This window comes from Ichthyophthirius multifiliis, assembly GCF_000220395.1.
Source record: "Ichthyophthirius multifiliis unplaced genomic scaffold scaff_1120509250202, whole genome shotgun sequence".
Classification (NCBI taxonomy): Eukaryota; Ciliophora; class Oligohymenophorea; order Hymenostomatida; genus Ichthyophthirius; species Ichthyophthirius multifiliis.
The window spans coordinates 3,000-17,368 of record NW_004086975.1 but is presented as its reverse complement, the minus strand read 5'-3'; the positions used below and the strand labels follow the sequence as shown (position 1 = coordinate 17,368).

General features: G+C 15.4%; 3 protein-coding genes across 3 annotated transcripts, besides 18 other annotated features; 1 reads left to right on the top strand and 2 right to left on the bottom strand. All coding sequences in view use genetic code 6, as the record gives it.

Moving 5' to 3' along the window:
- Positions 1 to 406: 406 nt before the first annotated feature.
- Positions 407 to 1,465, bottom strand: IMG5_056170 (PIWI domain protein; the record flags this gene model as incomplete). The annotated part of the gene is made up of 2 exons (XM_004037257.1): positions 407 to 411; positions 1,309 to 1,465. The coding sequence occupies 2 exons, from the start codon at positions 1,463 to 1,465 to the stop codon at positions 407 to 409; spliced, it is 162 nt and encodes a 53-aa protein (XP_004037305.1).
- Positions 1,466 to 4,200: 2,735 nt separating this feature from the next.
- Positions 4,201 to 4,243: a microsatellite.
- Positions 4,244 to 5,226: 983 nt separating this feature from the next.
- Positions 5,227 to 5,262: a microsatellite.
- Positions 5,263 to 6,260: 998 nt separating this feature from the next.
- Positions 6,261 to 6,302: a microsatellite.
- Positions 6,303 to 6,506: 204 nt separating this feature from the next.
- Positions 6,507 to 6,839, top strand: IMG5_056160 (PHD-finger family protein, putative; the record flags this gene model as incomplete). Its single annotated transcript, XM_004037256.1, has 1 exon — positions 6,507 to 6,839. The coding sequence occupies one exon, from the start codon at positions 6,507 to 6,509 to the stop codon at positions 6,837 to 6,839; it is 333 nt and encodes a 110-aa protein (XP_004037304.1).
- Positions 6,510 to 6,553: a microsatellite.
- Positions 6,510 to 6,556: a microsatellite.
- Positions 6,510 to 6,610: a microsatellite.
- Positions 6,555 to 6,614: a microsatellite.
- Positions 6,576 to 6,612: a microsatellite.
- A 1,417-nt stretch (positions 6,840 to 8,256) lies between the features above and the next one.
- Positions 8,257 to 8,290: a microsatellite.
- Positions 8,258 to 8,307: a microsatellite.
- Positions 8,308 to 8,463: 156 nt separating this feature from the next.
- Positions 8,464 to 8,508: a microsatellite.
- Positions 8,509 to 8,666: 158 nt separating this feature from the next.
- Positions 8,667 to 8,707: a microsatellite.
- Positions 8,696 to 8,727: a microsatellite.
- Positions 8,696 to 8,767: a microsatellite.
- Positions 8,768 to 8,866: 99 nt separating this feature from the next.
- Positions 8,867 to 8,918: a microsatellite.
- A 2,613-nt stretch (positions 8,919 to 11,531) lies between these two features.
- Positions 11,532 to 11,587: a microsatellite.
- Positions 11,588 to 13,231: 1,644 nt separating this feature from the next.
- On the bottom strand, positions 13,232 to 13,866 carry IMG5_056150 (hypothetical protein; the record flags this gene model as incomplete). Its single annotated transcript, XM_004037255.1, has 4 exons — positions 13,232 to 13,259; positions 13,322 to 13,344; positions 13,398 to 13,691; positions 13,741 to 13,866. The coding sequence occupies 4 exons, from the start codon at positions 13,864 to 13,866 to the stop codon at positions 13,232 to 13,234; spliced, it is 471 nt and encodes a 156-aa protein (XP_004037303.1).
- Positions 13,867 to 14,175: 309 nt separating this feature from the next.
- Positions 14,176 to 14,202: a microsatellite.
- Positions 14,203 to 14,294: 92 nt separating this feature from the next.
- Positions 14,295 to 14,339: a microsatellite.
- Between the last annotated feature and the right edge of the window lie 30 nt (positions 14,340 to 14,369).

The following is a 14,369-nucleotide window of genomic DNA, read 5'->3' as shown; positions in this document are numbered from 1 at the left end:
AGTTTGTAGTAATTTTTATTTTCTTTTCTCTCCTTTTATATTTTTTAATTTTAAAAAACATAAATCACAAACTCTTTAGTCATTAACCCTCTTATTAGAACAATCATCACAAATAGTGTGAGCACATAATCTACAATGATGATCTCTTATATTTAGTTTGTTAAAGTATATATTACAAATGAAACATTATTTCTCATTTTTAAAATCCTATTCTTTTATAAATTTAATGTTTTTTTAATCAATTTTATAGATTCTTCTTATTAATCTGACATGATTATATTTGTATTTAAATTTATCTTCTAGATTTTTATTTATCTTTATATATATTTTTATAATAATTTATTTAATTATTAATAGATGTATATAGTATTTAAAAATATTACTATTTTTAATTTAATGTTAAATTTCATACTAATTATATATAAATAAAAATATATATTATTTTTTTTACTTTTACAATATATAAAATTATGTATAAATTATAGTTTTAAATGTATAAAAGTTAAATAATTTTATTTATATAGACTATTTTACAAATTTCATATTAGAAAAACATAAAAACTTTTTAAAAATTATTATTATTTTTTAATTTTATATTGTTAAAAAAATAAATTATTGTTAAATATGCTTTAAATAAGATAATTTAAATTATATATAAATATTAAAATTTTTCCGATAATAAAACAATCATAAATAAAATTTACTATTATCACACTTATTATCAAGTATTTTTTCTTAAATATTAATTCCTACCATTCTAGCAATTTTTCTAGCATACTAAATAGGAGCTGGAACTTTAATCGCTCCTGGCCAATTAGCATAGTTAAAACATTAACTATGTAGTAATTCCTGTATAGTTTCTTATGAAAATTCGTATTGTCATATATTACTTTATAATGAACTGGAGATGTAGTTCCAATTTTGACATTATCTGAAACCATATAAAAATCATAATAATTTTGCTAGTAATATTTCCATCTATAATAGTGCCACAAGGCGGATTATATGTAGTTTATTCATTTTTAACGAAGCATTTTAGATCATGATTATAATCTAAAATAATGGCGCAAAGTTTAGCTTTATAATTAGGATTAATTAGAGTAAAAGTTTAAAGTATAATTTAGATTTCAGTTTCTAAATAATTAGGTATATCATCATTTTTTATACCTTCTCTTAAATAAAGAATATTTTCAGGAACATATTTATTATTTAAAAAATATTATCTAATTGATTCTTCGATAAGTTTTCTTATGTCTTCAATTTATTTTTTATTTCCTTTCTAAAAAACAGCTTTGTTAAAAAACTTACTCATATACTCATCTTATGAGGCTACAAAACCCGCTACATATTATTCTTATCCATTAATTATTATTTTTTACACATGTGTGCCTATAATCATAGTTTTATCTGGTACACCTTTAGGCGGATTTGAAATCCATAAAGTAGCACCGCATTTAGCAGCCATTTAAGCTAATATATTGCAATGGATACTAAATGAATTTGGAGATTCTAAGGTTTATTATTTAATAAATTGAGTATTTTATTTATAATTAATTTGTGCATATTTCTTTATTTTTTAATAGTTTAATGTCGTACATAATTTTGTTGGAGCTATAATTACTACAATATCAAACTTTCACGTTTTACTTCTCGTTTAATACGTGCTCTATTTCAGACATAGCTTTACTATTAAATTCATTTAAATTAAATTCTATTGGTTTCTTTAATTCTATTTTAATTCCTTTTGAATTTTAAACCAATTCTTTTTTTTAAAAAAAAATAAATAATTTTTTTATATTTTTATTTTTAGTTACATTTAGTAAATCTCTTATATTAAATTCATCAAAATATATTATTGCAGTTTAAAATTGATGTTAATTATTTTAATATATGGGATATTTCATTTAAAATTTACTTACTAAATTATCATCTAATAAAATTCTTGGTGACTCTTTAGTATTTTATCCAAATATAATTGTTGGAAAAATCATTTATTTTGCATTAACTAAATAGGGTAAAGTAGAAATTTTAATATGCAATTATTATTCAATATTTTGCAAACTTAAACAATCTTCATTTTTTTTAATATTATTTATAAAATTATTTAGGTTTTCAAAAGATTAGTGAGGATCAACTTTTATAATTTTTTCTATTTATTTTTTCATTTTTTCATTAATTTCCTCAAGAAAATCAACTAAAACACAAAGTTCAGGTATTAAGTAAATATTATTTTATTATTTTTTATCAAAAACTAGTAGAAGTGGTTATTTTTCGAATTTTATTTTTAATCCATATTTTTAAATATAATATTCATATAATGCTTGCTAATCTTAATCATTTTATTATTAAATATCGAAGTTTTAATTTTATTCTTAAGCTAACTCATTTAATTTTATTTCTTTTATATTTTTATCAAATACTATATCTTTAACTTTATATTGTATAAACTTTCCATAATTAGTCATTACAAGCACATCTTTTAATTTTTATTAAACAATTTTTCTTTTATCTTCTTTATTTAATCCCTGATTATTCTTATATATTTAATTTATATAACTTAATATGTTTTCCTATCTTGCAAAAGTATAAAATTATCCTACTTTTAAAAATAAACCATCTTTAGCGTTTTCTATAGGGACATTCCAACCTTTGTAAACCATAAGGTTGGTTTCTGGTATTTTTTAGTACTCATCTTATGGTTCGAAGTATTTATTTTTTTATCCAAATTAATATAAATTTTAATTCTTTAATATATTTTTTAGTAAAATATTTAAATAATTGAGAATATTTTCAGAGTAAAATTGATTTTCTTTATTTAAATCTTATAAATTTAATTCCTTAATATTTTTTTAAAAAATAAGAAATTATATATAAGATTAATAAAATGAAAATATATATTAATTAATATAACTTAAATAATTTTTAAATAAATAGCATATTCCTGATTAGCAAAATTGGTTGTGAGTTTAAAGTTTGAAATAAAATTAGGTTAATTACAAGTAAATAAATATTAAGAAAATATAATATATTAAGTCCCTAATTATTCATTTAGCTGTTTTTAGAATTAACCAAATAATTTATTTAACAAAACTTTATTATCTTATTCAATTTTAGGAATAAAATCAGCCTTTATTAAATATAAATTTTAAATATCTTTATTTATGTCTATTTTGAAGAAATTAGTATATATTTAAATTTAATTGCCATTTATTTTATCTTTATTTTCGAGATTATCTGGATGTTTATGCATCTATATTAATGTATTTTTAATGTCATTTGTTTGATTATTTATTATATTTTAAAAAATTACTTTTGAAATGTAATTAGAACTTTATTACATTTTTATTTTTATTTTTATATTTGTTTGTATTGTAATTAAATATCTTTTTTTTGGAAATAATTTATTAAATTTTAATTTTAAAAAATTACATATAAAATAATAATTTTTTTTATTTAAAAAATATTGTTTATAATTTATATATTTATAAAAATATATTCTTTGATTATAAATTAAATAGAAAGATTTTTTCGTTTTATGATAACAAATTTATAATATCTTATTATCAAAAAAAAATATATATATAGACAGTTTTTCTTTTTATGATAACATTTTGTTAATAAAGCCTATGCTTGAACTTAAAAAAAGTTATTAGCTTTTTCAAATTCTTCATTATTTAAAGTTTTACTTTAAATTTTTTAATTTTTTTAGTGATTTTTTTATTTATCTTTTTAAAAATAGTTATTTGCTTATAATTATATAAACTTGAGTCTATTTTTTCTTAATTACTAATCCAGATATTTATAATTAATAGTTTTTATTTTATTTTTATAATATCTTATAAATTATATTATAATATAAATTCTTCGGTTCTCATAATTCTATCACAAATTAAGTTATTATTAGAAATGCTTAATTATACTTATTATATCCAAAATTATATATTCCTTTATTTATTTTAATAAATTTGATTGGAATTAATTTTCTTCTTAATTCATGAAATTTTATATCCACTTAATCACATTATTTTTTTAAAAATATTTCTTAAAGATTATAATTTTATTATAAATAAATATATTTTTATATTAAATCTTGCAATATTTATTTATGTTTTTTTAGTATTCATATATATTAATTATTGAGTTAAACTCATATATTCGCTTGTTTTTTGTACCAAATCTTCGCTTACTATGTATAAATCATATTAAGTTTATTTAAAATTTTATTATGATTATTTCAAAATTTCTTTTAAAATTTATTCATTGTCCTATATTTTTTTTAAAAAAATAATTGATTTATTTATCATTTTACAATTTTATTTAATTTACTAGTTAGAATTTTTTCGAAGATTGATCTTACAGAAGTATATTTTTTTCTTGAATTTTTAATCGTATTTTTTTTAATATAAATATTTCTTAAGTCTGGTTTATTTATATTTATTTTTAAGTACTAAATTTTCATATTTTTTTTGTGAGAAATTTTCTAATAATTAATTTCAACTGCTTTTCTATATTAATTTTTCATTATCACTTTCTTGTTAGTTATTTCGTATTAATCACTTGTATTCGTTATTCTATCTATTACTTCTTAATGTTAATGTATGATTATCCTTATTAAGCATATTAATGAGTTAAAATTATCCTACTTTCAATAGTTGATTAAGTTATAATTTCTTTTAAATCTTCAATTTATTTTATTTTATTTAAATCAGAATTAACACAAGGCTATCTTATTATATAAAGCGAATTATTACATGATTTTTATTCTAATTACTTAATTTTTCTTATCATAAATTATTTATACTCATTAATGTCTTTATTTAATAATTAAATAAATTGAATTTTTCTTTATAAAGATCATTTTATTCATCAATGCATTAATTTACTATTTTAAAAGAATATAAATTTATAAGGAAAAATTATATTTTAATACCAAAAATCAATTAAAGAATACTCATTTTTTTTTTAAAAAAAAAGATGCTATTCCTATTTAGTAGATATTTATTTTAATTAAATTTTAAAATTTAACTTTCCTATGAAAAAAGTTTGAAGCTAGGTTTGTTTTAAGTATCTGAAAGTATAAATAAATCATAATACTTATTTTATTTATTATATTTATAGAATAATATTATATGGAATAATACTAATTTAATTAATTAATTGTCTTAAAGTTTAAATTCAAATATTGAAATAAGTAAATAATATATTAGTATAATATTCTAGTATATATTATTAAATTATTATTTATTTATTAAATTATTTTTAGAAATTAAATCATTTAATTTTGATTTTATATAATTTAAAATTCTTTTTTTATATTATAATATATAATAATTATTTTATATAATTTAATTTTTTAAAATAATATATTTCATTTTTCTTTTTTAATTCTAATAAAAAAAGATTTATTTTTATAATCATATTTTTATATTAAAAATATATTAATTAAAAAAATATTTGTCAAAGAAAATGATAAATAATTTAATCGAATAATAAAAAATAAACGATAACTTCACTCTATTTGATAAATATGTTTTAGAAACTTTATATTCATAAAAAAGATAATCATAATTATTTCATATTGACTGTAAATTTACTAGAAAAAGAATTTGTTATTGCAATTTAACTAATATTTATTTATTAAATTAAAATCATCTGAACAAGCATGAAAGAATATCGAAATACTTAAAAGTTGTATATAATGGAGCAAATGATTATGATTTAAAACAGGCTTATATAACAGTACTTAAAATATATTAATTACTTCTTATAAAATAATTATTTTTATTTTTTCATTTTTTAAAGAACCAAATATAGATAGAAAAAATTAAAAATTTATAGGAAAAAAAAGATATATTGCATATAGCACCAAAATATAATGAGATAATTTTAAAAGAAAAGGAAAAAGAAAGATTAAATATAAGAAATCAAATAGCCTTAGATTAAATAAATAAAGTAATAACCGGAGAATGCTATTATTGCAAAAATTTATACGCTAACAAATATTATGAAATTAATATTGTAAGAATATAATAAAATTCTATTATATAATATTATTTTTTTATTTTTATTTTAAATATAATAAATCAATAAAATTATAGAATTAAGCTGAATTAATAACTGCTTGTGAAGATTGTGCAATCGCAGATCACCCAAAATAATTTGGTGTAAAGTAATAAAAAAAAAATTAACATATTAATATTTGATAATAAAATTTATATAGTAAAGATAAGTAGAAAATTTAACCAAAAGATAAACTTTAAATAAAATAGAAAAGATAAGAAGCATAAAAAAAAAGATTAGAAACTATAAAAGCCAAGAAACTGTAAAAAACTGGACAAAGAAAAACAAATAATTCTGAAAGTTAAGAGAGATAATCAAATAAATAAAAAGATTAATAATAGAATCTAAATGAAAATGAAAATAATGTTGAATAAAAAATACAAAAATAATATTAAAATTAAAAAAAGATAAATTAAGAAAATTAGGAAGAAGTTTAACCAGAAGAAATGGAAGATGATGATGAAGATGAAGATGTAGATGGAGATGAAGATGATGAAGAAGAAAATGGAGAAGATGAAGAAGAAGAGGAAGAAGAAGTAGAGGAAGAAGAAGAAAGCTTTTAAACTGAATAAACAAAAGAGTGTAATTGGGATAATTGCAAAAAAAAAGATAAATCAGATCCGAAAGATATTTTAATATGTAAAGGATGCTAAAAAAGTTTTCATACCGAATGTTGTGATCCTCCTTTGGAAAAAAACATTGTAAGAAAATATGATTGGTTTTGTACTGAATGTAAACTATGCTTAATATGCAAAAAGAATACAAATGTAATTTTATGAAAAATATTTTTTTTTATTCAAAAAAAAAAAAAAGGAAAACGAACTACTTATATGTGATTGTTGTGATAGACCTTTTCATATGAGTTGTATTGAACCAAATAGAACCTAAATTCCTGAAGAAAGATGGTTTTGTAATAACTGTAATAATTGTCTATCCTGCGGTGTATTTCTATTTTAAAATTATTCGAATGAAATTTTGAAAAAGTATTCTTAATAATTAGTTAATGAAAGAATTATTTGTAATGATTGTTGGATTTATTATTAGAATGTATATTTTTAAAAAAATATTGTTTATTTAAATTTTATTATAAAGAAAAAATATTGCCCAGCTTGTAATAAAATAATTGAAGAAAATGCAGAAGGAGATTTTGTTTATTGTGATAAATGCAAATTATGTAATAATTTATAATAATAATTAATTATCGATTTTTTTTAATAGGGTTACATTTTGAATGTGAAAATAAATTAAGTGGAAAATCTATAAAAGAGATTAGAAAGATTAAATAATTTTAATGTAGTAAATGTAAGAATTAGAAAGATTCTAAAAAATGATTAAAATTAATAATTTAAAGAAATATATATAAATTTATTATAATTTTTATTTAATCTTATAAAAAAATAGCATAAGATTTTTTCTCAATATAAATAAATAATTTACTTTTATTTCTAAATTATAATAATTTAAGTTTTTTTAGATTATTTTAATTAATTTATCTTATATTTAATAATAGTTTTAATTTACTTATTTTATATATAAGCATTATATATACTAACAGTAAAAGAAATATCTGTTATTTTAAATATTGTTTAATATATCAATATAATAGTTCTTGCTATGATTAAATAATTTTTTATCATTTATTATTAATATTTTATTTTAATCTTTTTATTTTTAATAATGATTTAAATTTAATTTATTTAAATAAAGTTTAAAAAATATTTTTTCTATTTTCTTAATAAAAATGATCTAAATATTAATTTTTTATATTTTAAATTTAATTATTTGAAAAATTAAAAGATTATTCAATCAATAATGATTTACTTTCAATATTTATTATTCTTATATCTTAGAATTATATAGATTACAAGAAAATATTTATAAATAATGTTTATTCTAAAAATAAAATTAAATATAAATATGTATATAAATTAATTATATATGTATTTATATATAATTTTTAATTTTAAAAATTTAATGTAAAATTTATATTATTCAAAAAATTATGATTTAATATATTATAATTATTTATGAAATAATTTTTTATCAAATATACTTCTACATTTTTTAATATTAGATATTATATATATAAATTTCTATAAAACATTATTTATTAAAAAAATAAGATAATAATTTTTACTATAGTATATTTTTTAATTAATTAAATTTATAAATAAATTAATAAATTTTATATTTATTTTAAATAAAATGAAATTAATTAAAATAAAATTAAATATTGATAAATAAAATAATAAATGGATATATTATATTTTTAAATGTATTTGAAAAATTATATAAAAAAAGATTTTTAAATTTAATTATTTCTACAAAAATATAGCAATAACAATTTTATTAAAATAAAAAAAAAAGTACTCATAAATATTTATATGTGTTTATTATAAATAAATATAATAAAAAAAATTAAAATAAAAAAAAAATCTATATAAAAAATTTATTTTTTATAAAAAAAATAAAATAAAATTTGTAAAATAATATATATAAATAAATAACAAATATGAATATATATAATTAATAGAAAAAAAAATTATAAATATGATAAAAAAAATATGTATTATTTAATAATATAAATTTATAAAAATAAAAAAAAGAAATAAAATATTTTAAATATATAATATTTTAAAATAAATATAAAATAAAATAAAAATAAAAAGATATATTTAAAAAAAAAAATATAAAAAATAAAATAAATTAATTCAATTAATATATATATATATATATTAAAGATATAAAATTTATATAATAATTTAAAAATAAATAAATATGAAAATATTTTGTTAATAAAAATTTTTATATATATATATATATATATATATATATTATACTTATATATGTATATATATTTTTTAATTTCAATTATATTCTTTTATTTTATATTAAATTTATAATATTATATATATTTTCTTATACTAATATTTTAATATTTTTTTCATATTTTTTTTTTATGTTATTTTTTTTTTAATTTTTTTATAGTAATACATTTTTACTAAATAATATTTTTTAAACTTATTTTGTAATTTGTATATATCATATTTATTTATTATATGTTTACTATACTCATATATTTTTTTTTATTTCATTTTTATATTTTTTTATTTTTAATTTAATTATTATTATTTTGATACAATATCTAAAAGTTATTTTTGCATTTTTTTTTAGTTTATTTTATTTTAATTTATCTTTTTATAGAATTTTCATATATATTTTTTAATTACTATTAAGTTTATTATTGGAATTAATTTATTTTAGTGAATTTAATTATTTTAGTTTTAAAAATTTATTTTTTGTTATAATTTATGCTAATTTTTATTGTAAATTTCTTTGATCTCATTTATTTGTTTAGATAAATATATTTAAATTTTTATTAACTTATACAATTACTTCTTCCTTATTTATGGTTTTCCATTTTTATTAGTCTCATTTTATATTTCAAGATATATAAAACTCATATGTATCTTAATAATTTTTTATATATTAATCAATAGTTATATAACCATATTACTATGTTTTTCAAGTAATTAGAATCTTAAGTAAATATTTATGTTTGTCAATTAGTTCTATATATTTAGGAATGTCTATATTTTAGTATTATTTTGCTGCAACTAGCTGGAATCATAAGGGTGTTCTTCATATTTTTTTTGGTGTATTTATTTCAAGTTCCAAGCTCTGGATTTTAGTTTCTCTATCTAAAATTTCAAATTTTAATTATTAGTTGGTTTAAATATTTTTCTATATTTATTAATTTATTCTTTATTCTAGTCATTTTACCAAAATGTGTTAGTTTATGTTAGAGCTTAGTGATGAATATAGCTATATTTATGTATTTTTTTGATATTTTTTTTTAGTTTATTAAGTCCCTCATTTTCTATTTAGAATCAAATTTTTTGTGCTTTTTTGCATATATTAAAATTTTAGCTATTCTCTTTTGTAAGATTTTAGATTTTTAGATTTCTAAAAAGTTTATTTATATAATTTTATTTGTCATAAATTTGGTAATATTTGAAAAATTAATTCAAAAATTATTTCCATAAATTATACTATTATTAAAAAATATTTTATTTTGTATTTTGTAATTAGAAATAATTAAATATATTATTTATGTACTTTTTAATTATTTTTATTTAAAAATACTTTCAGCATTTAATAAATGATAATTTCGTTTAAAATAAAATATACTGAATTTTAAATATTATTTTTTGATGTTTTTTTAATTAAATGTAAAATAAAAATTTTTAGCATATACATTTTTTTTAAAAAAAAATTGAATTTGAAATTCTTCATATATTTTTATTTATATACTTTATTACTAACATAATATATCATTCTTTTAAATTTTATTTCATTTTATCCTTTTTATATAAATAAATTTATATTTTATTAAATAAATATTTTTTTACCAATTTAACTATACACTCTTAATATAATCCAAGATACAAATCTATTTGTTAATTAACATATTTTTTTAAAAAAAATACTATACTTTTGCATTTATCATCATTAAATCCATATTCTCTTTCACAATAAATAAAATCATCATATTTATTATTACATTCTTCTTCTTATTATAAAACTATAAAGTAAATAAGAATAAAAGTTTGCTAACTTTTTTAAAAAATTACTCTACTATTGGCAATATTATTTATTTCCCATAATATATATATATATGAAAATCCTTTTTTAAAAATTAATATTTTTAAATGATTATATATAATTTATATTAAAATAATTTTAAATATAAAAATAAGTTAAATAATTTTAAATGCTTTTTAAAGCAGTTTTAAAAAATGAAAGATGAAAAATATTTGTATTTATTAAATGCTATTTCTCTTATGGTATACGCTTTATTAAATTGGTGAAATCATAAAGTAAATATAATAAGGTAAAGAAGAAATAGATAATAAATTAAGATAAATAAAATATCAATTAACTTAAAAAAGAGTAAAAAGTTCACTTTCACTTTATACAAATATAGGAAATACTATGTATACTATTATTAATATAAATTTTAATTAAAATATATTTATTTAAAACATAAAAGATAAATTATAATAGATTTATACAGCAAACTATTAAAAAATCATAAGCTTTTTAAACTAATCCTTAATAGTTTGATAATTCAGGCTTTTAGTTTAAGAATTAAAGAAATAAACCTTTTATCAGAAAAATTTTTATTTAAAGAAAATAGTAGCAAATAATTGGATATTAATAATTTATTAATAAATCTAAAAGAAGATAGTATTCTATAAAATCAAAAATTTGAGTTTTCTAGAGAATCTAACATAAATAAGATAGATGATTTTTATTAGGTTTTTTATAATAATATTTTTTTATTTTTTTTTGATTATATTCGATTAAAATATATAATAAGCAAACGTATAATAACTAATAGATAATTTATATTAATTGTGAAAGTTAATCTAAAATGCATTTTTATGACTTATTTCAAATTTATAAAGAAAAGAAAATAAAATAAAATAAAATAAAATAAAATAAAATAAAATAAAATAAAATAGAAAATATAATTTTACAAAAGCAGTTAAAAATTCGTAATAGATGTACATATATTTTTAAAATATATTCTATCTTAAACATGAACTTCATGAACTAGCAAAATAAATCGATAGAAAAGTCTAGGTACACAACAAATATATACAAAGTTAAATAAAATATTTAGTTTTTGAATCATATTTTAGATTTATATTAAATGTAAGAAGGATAATTAAAAAATTACTAATTTAAAAAAAATTGAATTAGCAAAAAATAAAAGATAATTAATAACAAAATGAAAAAATTATTAAATCTATTAGAAAATTGCATAGCTTAAAATAATGAACAATTAAATAACAATAATATTATAAATAAAAGCATTAGTATTTATAATAAAATCAATTAAAGTAATAATAATAGTAATTTTTATATTAATAATTATAGCTATTACAATTTAATAAAATTGCATAATAAAAATTGATTATATATAACTAATTCGTATAATTCTAAATAAATAAAAATTGATTTTGGTAATCTGTATTAGGAAAAAGAAGCAATATAGTAAGATTCAAAAAAGAAAGTAATAGCAATATTAAAGAAATAAGTCTTAGTTTTAAAATTAATAAATATAACATATTAATTATATTTTTAATTAATTTTTTTTATAATAAAAATTATTTTTTAATTTATAATAAGAATTTAAGTGAATTATTTAAAAAAATAATGAAACAATATATTTTTGATAAATATGTTAATGTTAATTTATGTTTAATTTATAATGTTTCTGATTTATTTCTAAAATATTTTTTTATTTATTTTTATAATATTATGAATTTAAATAATTTAGATTAATTATTTAAAATATCTAAATAAATATATTATTTCAATTTAGTTTTGTTCTTTTTTAAACTGAAAAACAATAAATACCCAAATGCTCTGTAATTTATTTGATTACTTTACTTGTATAATCAAAGGAAAAGTAAATTGTTAAACCTGCCAATATTATAAATTATATTAATTAAACATTTGTATCTATAAATTCTTTGAAAAAATAATTAATTAGACAAATTAATTAATAAGGAACAATTTCTGTATGAAACATAGGAAATTTCATCTATTTTTTTAATCAAATAATATTTATAAAAACTGAAACATAAAATATTTTATTATACTCTTGTTAACGAACAAATAATTAATTTGCAAGTTAATAGTGAAACTAGCAATCCAAAAGTTAAAAGAACAATTCCAGCATACTAAGAATAAAATTACTTTTATTAAAATATTGTAATTTCTATAACAATTATAACAATTATAGGAATATATTATAATAAAGCATTTAATTTATTTATTGTAATCTTTAAAATTTAAAATTTTATTATTTATAAAATGATTTTCGTTAATATATTATAATAATTGTATTACTTATCTTCCTTGTTTATCATATTATTATTTAAAAATCGTATTAAAAATACAAGCAATATTAAGAATACTTAAAATAACACACATAGAATATATACAAATTACATAGATTTCTATATCAATTAAAAATCCAATATTTTTTTATTTGAGCATATTTATAGCAAAATTAGGAAGGACATCTCCAAGGTTAGCAAGCCAAAAATCTTATCCTTTCAAAAATGAAATTAATTAAATAGCAATTACTATTAATTCAGTTTCCGTGACTCCAAAATTAGCTACTTATGTATTTAAAACATATGTATGATATTCCATCCAATTTGCAGTAAAAATAGACACTTACACTATCACTAATAAATAAAAAATCTTTTTTAAAAATAATTAAAAATATAAAAATGATAATTTTAAATTAATAATACGTATTAAGGATGCATTTTAACGGCTTAAGCAACGCCTAGAAGGAAAAAAGTGACAGAAAATGAATCGCATCCATGATCAAATAATTATCCTAAAGGGGAAGAAGTGCCTGTTCTCCTTGCTTATTTACCATCTACTGCATCTAATGTTTAATATATAAAACTACAAAAAGCTGCCCATAAGAAAACCCAAGAGGGAAGTTCTCTTGTAAGAGTTACATCATATACTAACATTACTACATATTAGGATACAACAAATGCAAAACCTATGAATGTAACAGTATTTGGTGCAAGGGTCTAGTTATTTTAATATCTATTTATTAAATAATTTTATTATATGTATTACTTTTGGAAGAAGTTCAGAACACCAAAGCCAAAATGGGTTCATTTTTTTGTCTAACCATGAATATTCACCACCAAAATATTTATAATTTTCGAGCTCTTTTAATCCATCTTAATCTATATATGCCATTTTTTACAATTTATTACTTAATATAATTTTTTTTATATTTTAATTTATTTAATTTTATATATATTATAGATTTTTTATTTAATTAAAAATACTTAATTAAAATTAATCCAAAATATATACTTTATCTTATTTTAAAATAAAAAAATATATTTATATTTTAATATTTATATGTTCTTATTTTTTATAATTACAGCTTTGTCTTGAAATAATCTTTAATCTTATATATTGATTTTTTAAATTTTAATAAATAAATAAAAATAATAATAAAAGTTATTTATATATAAAAAAATATAAAATTATTAATTTATTTATATATATATATATATATATATATATTTATGTTATAATCATTTTAAATTTAAATTTAATTTATATTCATATTTATTTTTTTACTTTTACTATTTTTTTTATTATTTAATGATAACACATAATAATTATTAAACTATTTATTTAATAATATTATATTATTTATTATTATTTTTTGTTTTTTTTTTATATATTTA